Source organism: Stomoxys calcitrans, chromosome 3, assembly GCF_963082655.1.
Source record: "Stomoxys calcitrans chromosome 3, idStoCalc2.1, whole genome shotgun sequence".
NCBI lineage: Eukaryota > Metazoa > Arthropoda > Insecta > Diptera > Muscidae > Stomoxys > Stomoxys calcitrans.
In genome coordinates, this window is record NC_081554.1 from 137402961 (window position 1) to 137425802 (window position 22842).

Here is a 22842-nt window from a genome sequence, read left to right on the forward strand (position 1 = left end):
AAAGTCAAAGTGTGTTTGTTTGTTCCGTAGAGACTCGAAAATTGTTGAATCGATATTCTCGAAATGTTCACAGATTGTGTAGGATGGTCTGGAAAGAGCAATAGGCCATATCATTTATTGAGATCGGAAGAGGAGCGGACCCTTCCTTGGTCCTTAAATTACTGCCCAAATTTAAAAGTGGGAAGATGGAGACAAAATGTTACACAAACGAAGTGTATTTTGGAGCAGAATACGATACATACAGTAAAATAAGACTTATGGCCTCAGGGGCCCGTCCCGCCCCAAAAACCCAACCCACATGCTAGAGCTGGCAAAATATCGATATTCGCAATATTCGATATTTTAAAATAAATATCGATACTATCGTTAATTATATACTCCATCATAGGATGGGGGTACACTAATTTCGTCATTCCGTTTGTCACAGCCCGAAATATTCGCCTAAGATCCCATAAAGTATACATATTCTTGATCGTCATGACACTGTAAGTCGATCTAGCCATGCCCGAAAGTTTGTCCGTCCGTACGTCTGTCGAAAGCACGCTAACACACGGGAGCTAACAAGAGGGAGCAATTCTCAATAGCCAGGTGGGGGCCCTCGGGCACGAGCGGCTAAAGCTGATCCAGGAAATTTGGCACGAATGAGGGTCTTGGGTCGTAGGCATGCGGTAAAACGAAAATGCGGAAATGGTGACTTTTTACCCAGCGCGAACGGATGGGGCTAGTCGTTTGTCGAAAGCACACTAACTTTCGAAGGAGTAAAGCTAGGCGCTTGAATTTTGCACAAATACTTCTTATTAGTGCAGGTCGGTTGGGATTGTAAATGGGCCATATGGGTCCTTGTTTTGATATAGCTGCCATATAAACCGATCTTGGATTTTGACTTCTTGAGCCACAAGAGGGAGCAATTCATATCTGAGTTGGCTGTAATTTTTCATGAATTATTTTGTTATGGTTGCCAACAACTGTGCTAAGTATGGTTCAAATCGGTTAATAACCTGATATAGCTGTCATCAGGGACGTAGCCAGGTGGGGGCCCTCGGGCACGAGCGGCTAAAGCTGACCAAGGAAATTTGGCACGAATGTGGGTCTTGGGTCGTAGGCATGCGGTAAGACGGGGTTTTGTGATATTCGTAGGTTTAGGTAATAAAAAGTACGAAATGGTGACTTTTTACCCAGCGCTAGAATTACGAATTTGGGCTCAAATTAAAGAGCGTCTCAAAGAATAATATTTGGTGACAAAAATTTGCCAATATAGTACAGGAAGTGGAAAAATGGTACGTTTAGTACCGCAATGGGACTTTTTGGTACATTGTTTGTTAGTTGAGCTAGAGCTTTGAATTTTGGAATCTAGGTACACTATGGCAACCTAAATTGGGATGACAAAAGTGTTTTTTTTTTTTTTGACATTTAGAAACAAAAAAGTACCAAAAAGGTACGAAATATGTGAACTTTGCATTGGGCGAACGGGTAGAGCTAGAACTTCGAAATTTGGCTTAAATGATTATTGTTGCGAAATAAAGGGTGTAGATAGAAAAAATATGAAAAATAGTAAAGGAAATGGATGAAACCTTCTTTAAGGATTGAGCTACAGCTCTGAAATTTGAAATACAGTTACATCTAAGCACTATGTACCGAGCGACTAGAAGATTTTTAATTGGTGTTTGTTCATTTGTGTTTTAAAATGCACAAAATGGTACTTTATTTACAGACTGAGCTCATCTATTCAATTAGGGATACAAGTACATCTTGGCATTTTGTAACGGATGACTAGAAGATTGATTTGAAATTTGTACATTTAGGTACTTAAACGTACAAAATGGTATTTTATTTACGGATTGAGCTAAAGATTTCAAAATTGCGATACAGTTACACCTTGGCAGTATCTTTCGGCCGAATAGAGTTTTTTAGTTTTTTTTAATTCGTACATTTAGGCAATAAAACTTTAAAATTGTTCTTTCTTTACGGATAAGGCTAAAGCTAAGAATTTTGAGACATTTTTTCGTTTGACATTTGGGATATAAAAAATTGCTGACTCTTTACAATTTTCCCCAAAACATGTCAGGAAAAATTGTAACTGGTTTCAGTCGTCTACTTTATGCCAATCCAAATTGCATTACGATACGTCTTTCCTAATTCGAGCTAGAATTTTTTTAAGGCAATATTTTTTGGCAGTTTTCGTGGTTAATGCGAATCTGGGCACCCGGAGCAGCAGCAAGAGCCGTTGTAGTTGTCTAGCGTTCAAAGCCATTAATACAACTTCCTAAAGATATTTGCACTGTGGTGACAATCAGTATAAAATTGAGCTCTGACTTTATGCCCAAATGTCACCGCTGATGTGTTGGTTCCTGCACCCAAAAGCTAACACAATTCTCGAAAAAAAAAAAATTTGGTATTTGTACCAATTTCACAGTAACAAGAGTTTTGGTAATTTACGATTTTGAAAAAATGTGAGGTGGGCCCCCCAAAATAAAATCCTGGGTACTTCCCTGGCTGCCATATAAACCGATCTAGGATCTTGACTTCTTGAACCTCTAGAGGGGGCAACTCTTATCCGAATTGGCTGAAATTTTGCATATAGTGTTCTGTTATGACTTGCTGAGTATGGTTCTAATCGGTACATAACCTGATATAGCTGCCATATATTCCGATTTAGGAACTTGGCTTCTTAACCCTATAGAAGGCGCAATTTTTACCCCATTTGGAAAATTTGCGTGAAGTGTTTTGTTATGACTATCAAAAGCTGTACTAAGTATGGTATAAATCGGTACATAACCTGATATAACCGCCATATAAACCGATCTGGAATCTTGACTTCTTAAGCCTCTAGAGGGTAATATTCTTATCCGATTTGGCTGAAATTTTGTAGAAAGGCTTCTCCCATGATCTCCACAATACGTGTTCAATATGATCTGAATCGATCTCAATCTCGATAACTCAATATAGCCCCAAAAGCATAACAACTCTTATCCATTATTCTTTGTTTGCCTAAAAGAGATACCGCGCGAAGAACTCGACAAATGCTATCCATGGTGGAGGGTATATAAGATTCGGCCCGGCCAAACTTAACTTACTTATAAAACAAGTAAGAGCGTACTTGTTTTATATCACCAATATTTTAAGTAATAGCATGATAAGTTCGGCCGGTCTGAATCTTGGGAACCCACCACCATGGATTCTGCGAAAATTTATTAAAAACCATTTTAGTTGAAGGGGATAATTTTATTCTAAATACCAAACTTCTGTCAAACCAGCAAAAATTAAAGCTTCTAGGAACCGAACAAGAAGGATCGAGAGGCCGCTTAACATAGAAGCTATAACAGGTTATAGACTGATTTGGACCGTATTTGGCACAGTTGTTGGAAGTCATAACAGAACACTACATGCTAAATTTAAGCCTAATCGGAAAAAATTGCGGTTTCTGTGGGCTTAAGAAGTCAAATCGGGAGATCGCTTTATATGGGAGCTATATAAGGTTGTAGACCGATTTACACTTAGACGTACTTGGCACATTTGTTCGAAGTCGTAGCTGAACACCACATGCAAAATTGCAGGTTGTAAGGGCTCATGGAGTTAAATCGGGAGATCGATTAAGAATGGGAGCTATATCACGTTATAGGCCGATTCGGACCGAAAACTCCATTCAGATCGCTTTAAAGAGTTCAACAACTTACCTGTTCTCAAAGAAATGAATCCCTAAAGTGGAACTCCTTCTGACTGCCAGTGCGGGACACACAGCAGATGCTCTATAGTCTTTTCTTACTCGACATCCCCACAACATCGCAAAAGTCGTTACCTTCAGTATTTCAGCATATTCTTCCATTATCTTCCAAATGGCAATACTAGGGTTCCGTCAATCCAAAACTGTGCCAATGGCAGCAGTGCATCGCACTCGACTTCAAGGTTCATCTCAGGTATCCCATCGGAAACCTCTTCCTTTCCTTCCAGGTTTCCTATCGTACCTTCGATTATACCGCGATGGTATAAGCTGCACCCATCCTCAATTTATTGTACATAGTGCCCGTCTACATAGTGCCCAACATCTGTGAGCCTCTTCAGTACGCTCCTGAATATGACACTTCCAATTCAGTATACTGTCCAAGATCACACATAAGTATTGGACCTTGACAGGTATCGAAATCGCCTTATTGAGGAAACGTGGTGAATTAAATTGGCCCTCCTTCGTCTTCCTAGTGAACAGGCATATTTCAGTATTCTCTGGGTTAACATTGAGATCTCTGGGTCTAGCCCAGTCATATGCCATACGCAAGACCCTTTAGGCCCTTCTGTATAGCTCGTTTGGATCCTTACCCCTTAGAAGTGTTATAACATCGTCTGCGTAGCAGACGGGTTCAAATCCCTCCTCAGTCAGCATCCGTAATAGGTCATTTATGGTGGTTATCCATAGGAGTGGTGATAAAATGCAAACTTGGGGGGGGAGGGCATTTATCCACCTGTTCCTTACCATATGGTTTATCCAGTCTCTAAGGACCGGGTCCACCCGGTACTGGTCTAAAGATTGGATCAGTGTGTTCGCACATTGTTAAAAAGCCCCCTCGATGTCGATGCATACCGCCAGTGTGTACATTTTGGATTCTTCTATTTTATGCACAACATCGTGCAGGGCAGTCTCCATCGACCTTCCCTTGACATAGGCATGCTGTTTGTATTTGAGCAGTTCGCTAGATATCCTACTCTTTATCATGGTGTCCACAACACGTTCCATAGTTTTGAGTAGAAACGACGTAAGGCTTATGGGTCTGTAGGCCTTTGGTGTCGCATAACTTGCCTTGCCGGCCATGGGTATAAACAATACCCTTATCACTCTCCATGTTTTCGGAGTATATGCAAGTCTTGGGCACGCTGTGAAAATTTTGGCCAGACGATGTGTCAGATAGTCTGCCTCTTTCTATACTAACGCCAGAAATATTCCATCAGGTCCGGGTGACTTAAATGGTTTGAAGCTCCTCAAGGATTCCATCTCCATAAATTCCGTAATCATAAACCTTCGATCAACGACATTATTCCAAGATTCCGGTGTCTCCGTGTGTCCCTTCATATCCTGGAAAATGGGTTTTCATCAAAAGCCCCAACATGTCCTCTACCATGTCGTCTACTAAAGTTTCAATGTGGATATGGGTTTTAGAGAGAAACTTTTTTACTTTCTTCGAAGGACCCCACCACTGCAGTCGTAATCCTGTTGACATTTTCGTCATTGTCTTCTATGCCTAGACAATCTAAATTATCTTGTCAAAGTCTTTTTCTGAGTAGAATTCCGAATTTTGGTCAGTTGGTTTTCAACTTATTCCGGAAGCTTATCGGATTCGGCGCTAGCCGTGCTATTCTAAACCTAATGTAGCAATGGTCAGAGAAAGAGTGTTCCATGCAGACCCTCCAATTCTGAACCTCATTGACTAGAATTTCTGAACATATCGTCACATCTAATACCTTCTCCCTAATCCTATTAACAAATGTAGCGGTGTTACTAATATTAAGTTGTTATAAGGTCGTTAGTATTCAACGAAATGTGGTTAGAGTTCGCATCTCACTCTATTAGTATCTCGTTTCCTGTCTGTTTGGCTTTCCTCACCAGCCGTTGCAGCTCCGACGTGGGTGGCAGTGTCGGAGAGTCGAAAGATCGAAAGGAAAAAGATAAAGTGATGCCAGGTATGTTCCACCATCTCCCTGTCTCACCCCTATTGCAGCCGACGTCGACAACTTTGGGGAAAATATATAATTAAAATTTTTGTGAAAAATAAAGCAGGTCCTCGGCCGAGTACCAGTGTTAGCATAGAATAATTGGTAGTTGATATGGTTCAATACAGAAACTTTGTTCCAGGTCGTCCATGGCTCCTGAATTAAGGCAATATGAATCTTGCCCTTGCTGATTTTCTCCATCAGAGCTTGTGTAGCAGTCTCGCTCCGGTGAAGGTTTATCTGGATAACCTCAATCATTGGTCCTCCAGTAAATGGGCATCTTGGGAGTAGGTGATGATATCATCATCATCTGATGATAACATCATCTGGTCACTGTTCTTTAGACTGCATTGACTTTCCTGTCACTGCACTGCTTGATGTCATCGTTTTACGTTCTTTGCCTAGGTATAGGTGTAGCATTAAACTCAGTGCTTCGGATTGTGTCGTTCTCCGTGTGGATATGGTGCACTAACAAGCCATCCTTTTGAGTAGTGAACTGTAGTAAGACTTTTGAAGCGCCGTTCACCAGACCACAACACTATATAGCATTACAGGTCTGACAACTGCCGTATATACCCAGTGCGTGACAAGCGATTTAAAACCCCAACTTTGTATAGGGTAAGAGTTGCCTTTCTTACCTTTTCCAAAATTTTTAATTTAAAATAAATTTCCTACCCAACAAAACACCCAGGATTTTTGCGAATTACTTGCGGATTTATGCCTAGACCACTTTGCTGATGCACGTATAGCTTCCTAAAGTATATCTTTAAGAGTGAGTCCCCTATCCGCAATTGGTACGTCATCAGCACACGCGACCACTTTTACACCTTATTCTTCCCGAGACAATAAGATATTGTTGATGGTTATGTTCCGACGTAGAGGAGACAGTATACTTCCTCGAGGCGTTGCTCTGCTGACCCATCTTTTTAGATCCACAGATCCCAAGACTGCCATAATGCACCTTTTAGTTTTTTCTCATGGTGGTGTTGACGCATAGAAACTCCAGCGCCTTTGTGATTGATGTCGATTTTACTTTATTGAAAGCACCTTCAGTATCAAGAAATGCTACCATTGTATATTCCTTGACAGCGAGAGAACCCTCAGTGGACTTGCCCTCACTATATGCATGTTGCTGCCGCGACAGGCGATTTCCAGGAATCTTTGCCCTGAGATATATTTCTATCAAACTCTCAAGAGACTTCTGAGCCTAGAGGCCTCAGAGGTATCCTCCACGGATTTTTTCTGAGCCTTTCTCAGCAAGCTCTTATAAAGGGTGATTTTTTTGAGGTTAGGATTTTCATGCATTAGTATTTGACAGATCACGTGGGATTTCAGACATGGTGTCAAAGAGAAAGATGCTCAGTATGCTTTGACATTTCATCATGAATAGACTTATTAACGAGCAACGCTTGCAAATCATTGAATTTTATTACCAAAATCAGTGTTCGGTTCGAAATGTGTTCAAATTTTGACAAATTTTGTTCAGCGATGAGGCTCATTTCTGGTTGAATGGCTACGTAAATAAGCAAAATTGCCGCATTTAGAGTGAAGAGCAACCAGAAGCCGTTTAAGAACTGCCCATGCATCCCGAAAAATGCACTGTTTGGTGTGGTTTGTACGCTGGTGGAATCATTGGACCGTATTTTTTCAAAGATGCTGTTGGACGCAACGTTACGGTGAATGAACACATTTCGAACCGAACACTGATTTTGGTAATAAAATTCAATGATTTGCAAGCGTTGCTCGTTAGTAAGTCTATTCATGATGAAATGTCAAAGCATACTGAGCATCTTTCTCTTTGACACCATGTCTGAAATCCCACGTGATCTGTCAAATACTAATGCATGAAAATCCTAACCTCAAAAAAATCACCCTTTATTATCTTAGCTCTGCCTTATAGATGTCAGTTCGGCAGAATTTGTGCCGATGTGTGTGGACGATTCCTCCATAGATGCTTCATTAGCTGCTGCCGTTGAAGCTATTGGGCATTAATTTTTTTGAACCAAAGCTGTGACATACACAGTTAGTATTGTGATTTAAATTTTACTTACACTAAATTGAAAATTCCTTTTAAGCGAAAAACCCCATACGAATTGTGTGTTCAGTTATTCCGTTTTGACTGTATTCAAATTAGGACTTTAAACATCTAAAAATATTTTAAGCAAATAATATTTCTTTCTCTCTTTCTTTCCTTCTCTCCCTCAGAAAGGCGAATTTAAATACGGCATAAGATATTATCCTAGCAAAAAGGTATTTTCAGCAAATGTGAATATAACCAACCGCAAACAAAAAACCTTTATTCAAATCAATCTTACATATACCTAATGGCTTACTTTTCAGAATGGTTTACTTTCTACCATCAGGGAATCACACTTGAAATTTCCTTTCTAATGGTAAAATGATTTTGGGGCCATGAATGACAAGAATGACAAGAATTTGGTTTCACAACCATAAAGAAACCAAAGAGAGACCGCACGCGGAAATTTATTTTTGCTTTTTGCCAACTTAAACCAACAAACAAACACGAAATGCTTAAATATCCAGTGTTTGTATATGAACATGCTCCACACCTTAATGTACTCTGAAATGCTGAAGGAAAACAAAAACGGAAACACTTGACGTTGGGATACACATCATGGAATCAATAAGGACGGGTGTGGCAGCGATACTCGTACCGCCTATCACCCCACAGAACATTAGTCAAAAACACCTGTCGATTCGAACATGTCGTCAGGTAATCAATCATTGTCTTCAGAGGCTTTGGCAAAGAAAATATATTTAACTGATTCCTTCGTAAAAATCACAAACGGCAAGTGACATTATTGATGAGCGCAAAGAGGAAGAAAACATCTTAACGAGGACGACAAACCGTCGTGCTGAATGAAATGGCTAGGCAAACAAACTCAAAAGCTTTACAAATGATTGAAAGCTCTGATTATCTGATACATACCGTTTTTGAAGCCTGTCGCTCCAATGACCAGATCCTGTATTAGATATGAAGCACTTCGTCCCTTTTGATTGAAGGCGTAGATTCGTAATTTCAATGAATTGTTCTCCTGGGTCATTATAGATGTTAAAGTATCCAAATTTTCCAAAGAAAACTGTGGTTCCTCGGGGTTGGTGATATTGAATCTGTAATGAAAGGACAATAAGAAAAATCACAAAAACTCAGAATAAATTTTATGATAACAATCAGGTTATTTGTGGGTGTATGTCAATGCGTGGGTGAAAGGGAAAATGTATTTTAATATTTGGAAATCAATGATAATGAATTCAGGCACCCATTCCTCTTACATTCGACTTTATCAACTCAACCCCTTTTTTTTGAAAACGAAAACAGGGACTTTTTCCTAACAGATAAGCATCGCTTCTAACATTCATAATATTTTGTGGTCCCTATTCACATCAACATTTCTTATCTTCTTGGGTGCGGCAGTAGGTTATAAAACTGTTGTTTCCTTCCTTATCTATTTCATTGATTTAATAATATCATTATTTTTATGATTTGATTTCTCTGTTCTGGTTTGACCACAGCATTTATTTTCAATTCGTTTTATTTCATATACCAATTTTGTTGAGATTTTTCATTTAAAGATATTCGCTTTTATTTATTTTCGATACGTTTATTTAGACGATTAGGCATTCACGGCCATAATTCAGACTTTCCATTTATGACTATGTAAAAAGAAGTTGTGGCAAAAAATGTTGTATAAATATTTTCAGTCTATAATGTATATCAAATGAATAATGAGCAATGAGCAATATCCGGCTGCCTGGTTAAGGATGATTTACTCTATTTATTTGCATCAACAATTCGTATATCACATCAGTGTTACCAATTCAATTTTGCATTGCTTCAAATGACAAAAATGTGTGAAAATTTACTTTTAGTCTGAGTCGGCCCAAATATGAGTTGCAAGCTGCACGATTGTAATCTGGCCCATTTCTTTGCCCTCTTAAATTACCCTAATAGAAACATGTAAAAGCGTGCTAAGTTCGGCCGGGCCGAATCTTGGGAACTCCCCACCATGGGTTCTGCTAAAAATATATACAAAATAAATTTAGTTGATGGGGCCTAATTTTATTCTACATACCAAACTTCTGTCAAACCATCAAAAATTAAAGCTTCTAGGAACCGAACAAGGATGATCGAGAGACGGGTTTACATGGGAGCTATATCAGGTTATAGACTGATTTGGACCGTATTTGGCACAGTTATTGTAAGTCGTCACAGAATACCGCATACAAATTTCATCCAAATCGGACAAAATGTGCGGCTTGTAAGGACTGGAGACTTTAAATTGGGCGATGGGTTCTATATAAGGACCGATTCGAACCGTACTTGGCACAGTTGTTGAAAGTGAACCTTGAACACTATATGTTCAATTTCAGCCATATCGGACAAAAATTGTGGCTTGTAAGGGCTCAAGAATTCAAATCGGCGGATTGGTTTATATGATAGATACGTCAGATCATAGACAGATTTAAACCGTACCTGGCACAGTTCTTGGAAGTCATAACAGAACGCTACATGCAAAATTTCAGACAAATCGGACAAAAATTGCGGCTTTTAGGGGTTGAAGAAGTCATATCGGGAGATCGGTTTGTATGGAAGCTATATCTAAATCTAAAATTGCAACCCATTCGCAATCCCCAACGACCTACGTCAATATTAAGTATCTGTGCACGATTTTAAGCGGCTAGCTTTACGCGTACGATCTCTATCGTGATTTCGACAGACGGACGAACATGACCAGATCGAATCAAAATATCGAGACGATCCAGAATATATATACTTTATGGGCTCGCAGGTCAATATTTCGAGTTGTTACAAACGGAATGACTAGGTTAGTATACCCCAATCCTATGGTGGTGGGTATAAAAATAGAAAAGTCCATCGGATTGGCATTTGGTGAATTGTGAACAGCCACTGTGTAAAAAAAATAAAATACAAAACATGATTTATTTTCTGTCATTCTTCGTTTGCATATGCTTTATACCACGTCCATGGTTTACGACCAAAATATTTGCTTTAACAGCTTCCAAAGTAGTTTCCCAATAATAAATGAATTTACTTTGACGTTAGGCTCGACTAAACGATTGGAGAGCGACCACTTAAGATTGAAAATTACTTCAAGGTAGCTGTTCGAGGTTCAAGTTTTTTTATTCGCTCGTCTAAGTAAACTCCACTATTTTAGCAGTTCACGAATTACTAAATCGGGAAATTTATCTCGGTGAAAAACACCATGTTGGGAAATTCACTACTTTCGTGCAACAACTCCTTTGCTCTTTCGAGTCCAATTTTTTTACTTTGGTATAATATCGTGTGAATTAGAATTGAGCTAGTTTTTATTCGTATGCCCGCCACCATATGCTGCGAGGTATACTAATCTAGTCATTCCGTTAGTAAAACCTCGAAATATTCATCATCAGAATATATAAACATCCATAAAGTTTATATATTCTTGATCGTCTTCACATTTAAATCGATACAGCCATGTCCGTCCGTTCTTCTGTCCATCCGCCCGTCTGAGGAAATCTCCCTAGAAGCTTATTATCTAATTGCGCTGAAATTTTACGCGGAGTATTATTTTTCGAAATTCAATGATCGTGCCAAGCATGTATGTCGGTTTTTTAGGTTTTCAACTGTCAAAAATTGCAAACGTTAAAAACGTCATACACTTGTATAAAAGGTAGTAAACGTCGAAAACCTTGATATAGATCCGCTTCTAGTTTAGTTTCGACAACATATCAGTGTTTTAAATTTGTTGTTGTTGGTACAACGCCTATATAATTTTTTCAAAATTTTACATTTGATAAAAAATTTTAATTAAATCCATTTATAATCAGGGCTCTGCCTACCGGAGCAGTTTGATCACGTTAAGATATTCACAAATGCTGCCAGTATGCATGAGTGAGGGGGAATAACAGTAAAAAAAAGTTACTGATGTTCTCGCTAGGATTGGAAGTCAGACGTTTTCTGTTATGGCACAGTATCACCGCTGGCAAAACTTGACATATCCTAAACGAAATCTTCGCTACCGATATCGTTACCGAAAATTTCGCTTGCAGGTACGCAGCTCAAACGAAATTGTTTTTTGCGTATTAGGGTAACATAATAGGCATTGGCGAATTTTTCTTGCAACTGCCATGCTAGTTTTGTACACATTAGTAGAACAATATCAAACAAGTAAAAGCGTGCTAAGTTCGGCCGGGCCGAATCTTATATACCCTCCACCATGGATCGCATTTGTCGAGTTCTTTTCCCGGCATCTCTTCTTAGCTAAAAAAGGATATAAGAAAAGATTTGCTCTGCTATTAGAACGATATCAAGATATGATCCGGTTTGGACCGCAAATAAATTATATGTTGGAGACCTGTGTAAAATGTCAGCCAATTCGAATAAGAATTGCGCCCTTTGGGGGCTCAAGAAGTAAAATAGAGAGATCGATTTATATGGGAGCTGTATCGGGCTATAGACCTATTCAGACCATAATAAACAAGTATGTTGATGGTCATGAGAGAATCCGTTGTACAAAATTTCAGGCAAATCGGATAATAACTGCGCACTCTAGAGGCTCAAGAAGTCAAGACCCCAGATCGGTTTATATGGCAGCTATATCAGGTTATGGACCGATTCGAATAATACTTGGCACAGTTGTTGGATATCATAACAAAACACGTCGTGCAAAATTTCATTCTGATCGGATAAGAATTGCGCACGCTAGAGGCTCAAGAAGTCAAGACCCAAGATTGGTTTGTATGACAGCTATATCATGTACCGTTATGGCTCATTTACAATACCAACCGACCTACACTAATAAGAAGTATTTGTGCAAAATTTCAAGCGGCTAGCTTTACTCCTTCGGAAGTTAGCGCGCTTTCGACAGACTGACGGACGGACGGACGGACATGGCTAGATCGACATAAAATTTCACGACGATCAAGAATATATATACTTTATGGGGTCTCAGACGAATATTTCGAGTAGTTACAAACAGAATGACGAAATTAGTATACCCCCCATCCTATGGTGGAGGGTATAACAAATGGAATCATCCATTGTCATTTGCTTTTTTGCAGGTGAGGAGGGGCCCAACATTCTATAAGTACTTCGAGGTACCTCGGTACGGGATAACTATGAGCACCACACACTCTGGAACTTTGAAACTGTGTAGTGTTCATTGTTGTCACGATAAGGTTAGCTGTGAGCTACCGGGCGTGTCCACTGGTTGCGGATAGTGGAGTCTCCATGCATAGTAGCTGCAACTACAGTCGCGAACAATCAGCGGTATCGAGTGGAGTGTCTCAGTGAGAAGCCAGCGGGACCGGCTCTTGCATATATACTGAGTGCCTATGATGCTCGATATGACAAGGCGAGTTATTGGCGCCTTTAAATAACGAATGGCCATCTTGTTCCCGCAGCGATCGGTCCTTTTGAACGGAACGAGCTTGCTTTTCTATGGAGCTTTTCGACCCAGCTTGCCTTTTTAGATATATAGTGAATTTATAGTCCAGATTCGTTGTAGGCCATAATTTGGTCCTTCTGTAACACTCAAGGACATAGTTTGGCCCATTTTGTTATTTTTGGGTTTCGTTTATTATACACACCACCGAAGGATGGGTGTATATTAATTTTGTTATTCCGTTTAGAACACATCGAAATATTCATTTACGACCCTATAAAGTATATATGTTCTTGATGGTCGTAAACATCAAAAACGATCCAGCCATGTCCGTCCGTCTGTATGTCGAAATCACGCTACTTTGCACAGAATTTTTTTTTTCCATAAGCAGGTTAAGTTCGAAGATGGGCTATATCGGACTATAACTTGATATAGCCCCCATATAGACCGATCTCTCGATTTAAGGTTTTGGTCCCATAAAAGGCGCAATTATTGTCCGATGTCGCCGAAACTTGGGACAGTGAGTGGTGTTAGGGCCTACGACATCCTTCTCCAATTTGGCCTAGATCGGTCCACATTTGAATATAGCTGCCATATAGACCAATCTCTCGATTAAAGGTCTTGGGCCTATAAATGACGCATTTATTGTCCGATTACGCCGATATTTGGGAAGTGAGTCGTGTTAGGTCCTTTAACATCTATCTTCAATTTGGCAGAGATCAGATTAGATTTGAATATAGCTGCCATATAGACCGATCTTTCGATTTAAACTATTCGCCCCTAAAAGGCGCATTTATAATTCGATTTCGCTGAAATTTGCCACAGTGACTTATGTTAGGCTTTCGGGTCGTACATGCTTTAGATCGGTCTTTATTTGGTTATAGCTACCAAAAATAACCAATATTTTGGTCTACAAAATTGGACCGAATTTGGTCCAAATCAGATCATATTTCGATATAGCTGCTATGGGGGAATAAATTATGCATTTCTCACCGGGTTATGACTTTACATATATACCCGAGGTGGTGGGTATTCAAAGTTCGGCCCGGCCGAATTTAACGCCTTTTTTAATTTTTTGGGGGGTCGTTCATCAATATGTTTTTATCACAAATTGATAAAATTGTAGAATGTTCTATTGAAATGATCCAAATATTTTAATCGAACTTATGACTTTGTTTTGTTTTTGTTGTTTTGCCCATAATTATTTAAAAGGGAATAGATATATACCCTCCACCACCACTGTGGCACTGGGTGTTATTACTTAGTGCATTTGTTTGTAACACCCAGAAGAAAGAGAAATAAACCTATTGATAAGTATACCGATCGACCCAGAATCACTTTCTGATTCGATTGAGTTCATGCCAATTTGTATACAAAGTATAGGTCGCAATGTTCATCCAATTGTCTTAAAACTTGCAACATACTTTTTTAGGCGTAGAGAGAATCCTAATGGAATAGGAAAAAAATCGGTTTAGACTTGGATGGCTGGAGGCCACCGTGGCGCAGAGGTTAGCATGTCCGCCTATGACGCCAAGCATCTGGGTTAAAATCCCTGCGCGAACATCAGAGAAATTTACAGCGGTGGTTATCCCCTTACTAATTCTGGCTATATTTCTAAGGTATCCTGACATATTAAAACTTCTGTACCAAGTGTTGTCGATATGCGGCACGCCATCCGGACTCGGCATAAAAAAGGGATACGCCTTATCGTTGAGCTCAAACATTAATTGGGTTGTCCTCATTGATATGAGAGAAGTATCCCGTGTTCCTTAATGGAATGTTAATGGGAAATTTGGTAATTATTATAGCTCCCATATATATGTTTGTCCGATTTATTAAACGCTTATAACAAAATTTGGCACATCGGATTGTCTTATGGCTTTCGAATTAATTTTGTATGGATACATTCTGGGAGAACAGTTTTGACCGCACTAGTCAAAAATGTTCTCCCAGAATGTATTCATACATGAGGAAACCTTTGATGAAACAGGCATATAGCCAACAGCGTTTTTCTTTCTTTCTCTTTTTGTTTCAGACGAATAACACTCTATTGCAAGGGATAGGATTTTGGACCAGTTGTTTACCTTGATCGTGGACATTTCTTAATGTAGATGTTTGCCATTTGCGGAACCTGAGAATGAATACCATCCGAATTTGTTTGATGAAGCGCTGAATGGTTCAAAGTCATTAAAGAGTTCCAAGATACCAGGGCCGGATGGTGTACCGGCGAGTATTCTTAAATCTTGTGCCTATGAGTTAAATAGGCCACTTACGGCCATTCCTCATTCCTGGATGTAAAGTTATATAATTCCTTTACATAATAATGTTAGCAGATGTACTATTGAAAATTATAAGGGTATTGCGAGATTAAGTGCAATTTCAAAGCTGTTTGCATTTTGCATTTTGTCTCGCCATTTAGTCACTCTACCAACAGGGCTTTGTTAAGGGGAGGTCGACTTAGACCAACATATTAGAACTGACGTGTCATGCATATGATGGTTTTGTAAACAGATTTGAAACAAATGTAATTTACACTGATTTTAGTAAAGCTTTAATACTGTGGTGCATAATTTATTACTGTTTAATCTTGGTATCAAGGGTTCCTCATCTGTTCTTTTGAATGGGAAAGCTTCTTATTTCCAAGACTGTACACAGAAATTTTACTTTAATAATATTATTTCCAAGGATATAGCTGCTAATTCTGGTGTTTCACAGGGCAGCCATTTAGGTCCATTGCTCTTCATTATTTACATGAATGATTTCTTTATTTATTTTATTGGTAACCCACACAACAATATCGGGGGCTATAATTGACTGTGCGAATTCGTTATTTTACATCTTTGATATGAGAAACTAAGTATTCTGGGTATTATGTAAAATAAGAAATATTAAAGTTGTTTACAAATTAGTTTCAAGAGCATTAATCTATTTATGTAGTTGGAAGTAAATATACAATTAATACTTTAAGAGTAAAAGTATGTGACGAAGAACAATTAAAAGGAAAAGTTTAGATCATATAAGTTAACAAGCATGAAAAATTGGGTTTACACTCTATCTGTCCAAACATTCTATAATGTGTGCTTTTGAACGTTATGGCATTGCCTTGGATTTGGGTGCTGGTTGGTAATTGGTTTCAAAGTTTTATTGAGTGTATGAAAAAATGCCATTCAGGAATCTTGGCGCGGTGCCGTGGTATGATCAACTTTATTCCTCTGGTGGAGTAATCAAACAGATACCTCGGCTGCTTAGTATATATGAGTTTGTGAAGAAATGTTAGAACTTTGATTTTTAATACTGGGATACCATCCTGAACATTAAACGTTTCTTGGGATGGCTTTGTAAACCACATTTAAGCGATTATGTATTTTTTGTCGCATTATGCAAATATTTCGCATCCATACAGTAATTGCGGAACTATGTATGTTTTCGCTTATAGCGCTCTGATATGTAGAGGTGTAAAAGATTGGCTTCCATACAGTATTCTGAGCATTCCAAATATTTTCCTTAGCGATTTTTATGTGGTCTTGACATGTAAGGCGATCATTGAAAATTGCTCCAAGATTTTTTACATCTTTGACAACAGTGATTACTTGGTTATTCAATACGATGACATGATCAATTTGGGACTGGTTGAGTTTTGATTTGCTTATTATGAGACATTTTGTCTTTGAAGGGTTTAGGATAAAACCATTGTTGTTCGCCCAAACATGAACATTAAGCAAGTCCTCGTTGAGCAAATAATACTAGATTGTATATATGTATAGATGGACGTCATCAGCATAAACATGGAAATTAGAGTGTGTTATATCAATCTGGAGATCATGTATGTACATAGAGAAAAAATGGGTCCAAAAATCGAGCACTGAGGAACACCTCTTTTGAGCAACAATGCAGTGGAGACAATTTGATTGCAGTAAACATATTGGTTTCTGAGATTCAGGTATGAATGGATCAGTCGAACGGAAATCTCAGAAAAGTGAAACAGTCCTCAGTTTTGAACAGAGTATAGCATGATTTACGCAATCAATGGTCTTCGAGTGATCGAACAGAACTGAAAATACAATGTCTCCGGAGTCGATTTTATTCCTGATATTTTCTGCTACATCCACAACTGTTGTGATAAAGCCGTGATTAGCTCTGAATCCTGACTGATGGTCAAATAATAAGTGTTGGGCATGAATATGATAGGTTATCTGCTTGTGGATAATTTTCTCAAATACTTCAGATAAGAAAGGTAATATTGCTATTGGCCTATATTCTTTATTAGGTTTCACAATAGGAATAATCTTAGCGTGTTTTCACATATTAGGGAACGTGCTCGTTGTTATTATTGTATTGAAGATGTATGTAACATGTGAAAAAATGAATGGTAGGAGCAGCTTTAAGAATTTTGGGTGCAACATGTCAGATCCCATAGCATTGGATTTGAATAATCTTCCATTAGTTATTCAGTCTTCAAGAATTTTAAAGATCGCATATGATCTGTAGCTGGTTTATAATTTGAATTTCCGGTCACTGTGCTTGCAGAGCGATTTGTACTCTCCGGCGGAATGGTGCAGAATTAACGGCATGGCGCTTAATCTTAATAAGTACAAGAAATGATCACTTTTCAGGGTTATACCTATTCTAGGTGACTATTTTATAGGTTCTTATAAATTGGATAATGTAGATTTCTGTACTGATCTTAGTGTTAATTTGGATGGTAGATTACGTTTTAATTTGCACACTGATTCGTGCATCAATAAAGCAAAGTCGTCGTTGGGTTTTATAAAACCAAGCGTTTGTTTACAAGCTTGGTTTGGAAGCCATTCTACAAGTGCTACTCAGATAGGATTGAAACAGTCCAGGCACAAGTTCTTATTTTTGCCCTTAAGGGCTTACTATGGAATTGGATGAAATTCTTTCGCCCTACGGGACCGCTTGAAACGTATTGACTTACCAGCACTCGAAAGGAGGCGCTTGATGCTTAGTCGTATTTATTGTGAAATTATTGCGTGATCCGATCAATTCCCATTTCTTGACTGGCGAATTAGATTTTAATATTCCTCTCCGAAATACTCGGCATTACATACCTCTAAGACTACGTTTAGTGAGATCTAATTACGAATTAAACAATCCGTTTCGCTCTTTGTGTGATGTATACAACAAATCGTACAGTAGTATATCCTTTGCCGATCCTACGCGTGTAATAAAGAATTCTATCATTCGTTTGTAGTTTGTTGTAGAAGTTGCCATCTTATTGTCCTTTCATTGTTGTGTAAAATCTATGCTGCTTTAGATGTTTATCTAACTGTAGCGTTTAACTGGCTGTGTAATTTCAATAACCAGTATTACCCGAACCCTCTACTCACCCTTCATAGTTCGGACTATGGTGTGTACGCATACCTACGTAATTGGAAGTGGCCTCTTCCGTCGGCAGGGGAGGGTGTGAGTGGCGCGGGAACGAACGAAAAAAGCCTTTATAAAACCCTTAGCCGTTTAATAATACAATATTTATTAGTGTATTAATTGTGTGCAATTGTAAGTTTGTAGTAGAATGCATTAGCACGAATTTTGCTCTTTCTTACTTTCTATTTGTAGTTTTCTGATCAAGACTCAATTTTATTTATTCAAAATCATTTAATAATGAAAATTATGTTTGCCAGAATTTCCACAATGAATATAAAGCTGATATTCTTAGCTAGGTCATTAAAGTCAGAGCTTTTATTATATTTTTAATGTACTTGTTAATATAATAGATAAATAAATAACAAAAAAATAAAGATGATATTATATGACGGATATTTTTTTAGTAATTGTGCAATGCCCAAATATTTATTTTGATAATTGTTAATTGTACCTCTTTATTCAATTACGGTGCAAATTAATTCATAACCATTTATTACAGACCTTATGAATATTCACTATTTGACAAATTAATTACTTGCAACGAAGGCGTAGCTCATTGGAATTGCAACCAGTTATTGTGGCAAACTCTTAATTATGTCTTACTCCAACCAGTTTGACATCAATGACACTTTTAAAAACCACTTCAATTATATCACAGAGCAATCGCACTTTATGTGCACTTCATTTAACCGACCATTGAAGAAAACCACAAAACTAATTGACGTTAATACGTCTCGATGAATTGATATGCTCTTATAAACATGAAGGAGCGCACGGCGAGGACTTATACCCTGACGTTGGCCCCATAAGCCACATGACAATATGTTGTCATCATGTAACCTTCGATGGTAGTCGTGATTATCCTTGACATAATGAAGACTTAGAAATGTTTGCACAAAATTTCTCACACATATCAGTTTGTGTGTAGTTGTTAAGGGGTAGAGTAAACTTATGATGCTAATGACTTTTTAAGAAATATGAAATACATCCAAGTCAAAAACATTGTGGTTCTTAAGTTTTGCAACACCATTAAATTTTAAAGGATTGTTTTCAGCAACAACATGTGCAAGAGAATTTGCAAATTCTTTTAAAAATAAATATCTAATATAAGGTAAATGTTAAAAAATCGAAACATGAAGTTTTAAAGAAATACTGTTGAAAGATTCATATATGACTATGTCAGCGAGGTATCTTCCCATAATTTCTTCGGTCCCCGAAGGAAATATAAACTTGAGTTCAAGTACAGAGTTTAGAGTCTCTTAAGATTTTCCAGAGAGTTTCTTACTTTCCTCTTCTGCCATAATTGTTACCTACCCCGTAGTCCATTGGATCATCAAGTGGAGCAACACATGTAGCACTTCTTCAGATTCTATCTGCCTTTACGAATAATTCAGGGTGTGTATAGGTAGACACCTTTGTATCAGCCACACCATACACACATTACTTGAAGGATGCAGCAATACCACCACATGTACAAATATTAACTTAACCTAACAATTGTACATATTCCCACCATCATTCATAAGTACACGCAGTGAAAGGCAAATGCTCATACATAGTCAATGTGATGTTTACTTTGGATCACAGTGTTGTTCATTGCTATAGATGTACAGTGGTATCAATTTCTTATGCATAGAAAACAACGCTAACAAATATATAAACAAGTAAAAGCGTGCTAAGTTCGGCCGGGCCGAATCTTATATACCCTCCACCATGGATCGCATTTGTCGAGTTCTTTTCCCGGCATCTCTTCTTAGGCAAAAAAGGATATAAGAAAAGAGTTGCTCTGCTATTAAAACGATATCAAGATATGGTCCGGTTCGGACCACAATTAAATTATATGTTGGAGACCTGTGTAAAATTTCAGCCAATTTGTATAAGAATTGCGCCCATTGGGGCTCACGAAGTAAAATAGAGAGAACGATTTATATGGGATCTGTATTGGGCTATAGACCGATTCAGACCATAATAAAAACGTTTGTTGATGGTCATGAGAGGATCCGTCGTACAAAATTTCAGGCACATCGGATAATAATTGCGACCTCTAGGGGTCAAGAAGTCAAGATCCCAGATCGGTTTATATGGCAGCTATATCAGGTTATGAACCGATTTGAACCTTATTTGACACAGTTGTTGAAAGTAAAAATAAAATACGTCATGCAAAATTTTAGCCAAATCGGATAGGAATTGCGCCCTCTAGAAGCTCAAGAAGTCAAATCCGCAGATCTGTTTATATGACAGCTATATCAGGTTATGGACCGATTTCAACCATACTTGGCACAGTTGTTGGATATCATAACGAAATACTTCGTGCAAAAATTCATTCAAATCGGATAAGAATTGTGCCCTCTAGAGGCTCAAGAAGTCAAGACCCAAGATCGGTTTATATGGCAGCTATATCAAAACATGGACCGATATGGCCCATTTACAATACCAACCGACCTACACTAATAAGAAGTATTTGTGCAAAATTTCAAGTGGCTAGCTTTACTCCTTCGGAAGTTAGCGTGCTTTCGACAGACAGACAGACGGACGGACGGACGGACAGACGGACGGACATGGCTAGATCGACATAAAATGTCGCGACGATCAAGAAGATAGATACTTTATGGGGTCTCAGACGAATATTTCGAGTAGTTACAAACAGAATGACGAAATTAGTATACCCCCCATCTTATGGTGGAGGGTATAAAAAGTTCGCCATAGATTCCGCAAAACAAATGAAAACGTGCTAAGTTTGGCCGGGCCGAGTCATGGGTATCCACCACCATGTATTATGATAAAAATTTGCCTTTATTAACTCAGTTCGTATTTGAATTATACAAACAAGTTCGAATTTTGTCCATGAATATATCACTAAGGAACAGAGGGAAAACTTCTCACATATCAATGAATGCAGTGCGATTCATGTTCTAAGCTCAATGATAGGGGGTCTCCTGTTGCCAGCTATAGGAGGGGAAAACCACCGCTAAAAATTTGCGGTGGTGGTCTCGCCAGGATTTAAACCCCGGCGTTCAGTGTCATAGGTGGATATACTAACTTCTGCGCTACGGTGGCCTCCTTGAATTTGAATTATTCTGCAACATGAAATTGGGAATTGGTTTCGGCTGCTTTGGTCTCAAGTAGTCATATCCGTATGTTGCCGATTATGATTATTTGTGTAAAATTTCAGCCAAATCAGGTAAAAATGTAGGCCTCTAGAAGTTCAAGAAGTCAAATCCGGGTTTTATATGGATCACACTTGGCATGGAATGGAAGTCATAGCAGAAGTCTTTGTGCCGCATACACAGCCAAATTAGGTGAAAATGTAGGCTTCTATGGGATCAAATCCGGGAATGGGTTTATATGGTTGGTATACCAGTTTACTTACTAATTCGGATCATACTGAGGAAAGATGTTGGAAGTCGGAACAGAAGTCATTCTGTCAAGGTAAAGCCAAATCACATAACATCCGAGGCTTTTAGGGGCTCAAGAAGTCAAATCCAGAGATCGGTTTGTATGAGGGCTATGCCAATTTATTCTTATATGAACCGTCGAGTAGAGCGGACCGCATCACCGCAAGATATTTCCCATAACTCTGAATAGGCTATTATTTTTGGAAGAAAAATTTAAGTCACTGAAGGATAGCTACGATAGTGGTATCTATTAGGCGGTTGATGATCTGCGTCTGTTTTCAGTGGAGCGGCAGATCAAGAGCCCAGGTGTAGGCTTAGAATGGACTCCAAAAACCCTGCAGGTGTGGAGCGACTGGAGCAGCCGTCAGCAGGGGCTATTCACGAAGACACCTGGTTCGATTCTTCAGGACAAGGCCGAAACTATTCTTCTTCGCATGCCTATAATTTGCCTAGGCCATCGGCCTTCCCCGGCAAACCAACACGCTCTTTAAGAGGTTGGAATAATAGAAGACGCATCTTTCTCAGCTTTATTAAGAGGCTTGGTGCGAACGATTCTAAGACTCTCACTAATAAGGAGAGAGATTAAATTGGGCTCGAGGATTCTCTGCACAGGCTATCCAAAAAAATAACACGTTTAGATTCGGAAACTGAACCGCAGTCTGCCAAAAGACTGCGGTCACCTGGAGGGCATCCCATGCCAAAAAGAACTAAGGCGAACAATAGTAAAATGGATCCAAGAACCTTTGTTAATGTCGCTAGGGACTGTTTGGTGATGGCAGTTGTCGACAAGGGGAAGAACAGGGCTGCAAACCTAGGATAGTCAACGAATGTCATCAGTATACTCCGATGTGCTTGTCAGGATACGGCTCAGCAGTTGTTGCTGAACACTTGCCTGAGAAAATATCGACCACATCGCCTTGCCACGATCGTGACAAGAGAGGAAGGCATCGAAACGG

At 38.8% G+C, this 22842-nt stretch overlaps 1 protein-coding gene across 2 annotated transcripts in view; it reads right to left on the reverse strand.

Annotated features, from left to right (window-relative positions):
- The window catches only part of LOC106090264 (neural cell adhesion molecule 1), a 782082-nt gene that overhangs the window by 33925 nt on the left and 725315 nt on the right, over positions 1–22842 (reverse strand). For both annotated transcript variants that reach the window (XR_009397497.1, XM_059364284.1), the window contains exon 15: positions 8648–8829. Coding sequence is in view for 1 of the 2 variants with exons in the window: in XM_059364284.1 (XP_059220267.1) it covers positions 8648–8829 (182 nt within the window). In the remaining variant the exon portion in view is untranslated. The remainder of the gene's footprint in view (positions 1–8647; positions 8830–22842) is intronic.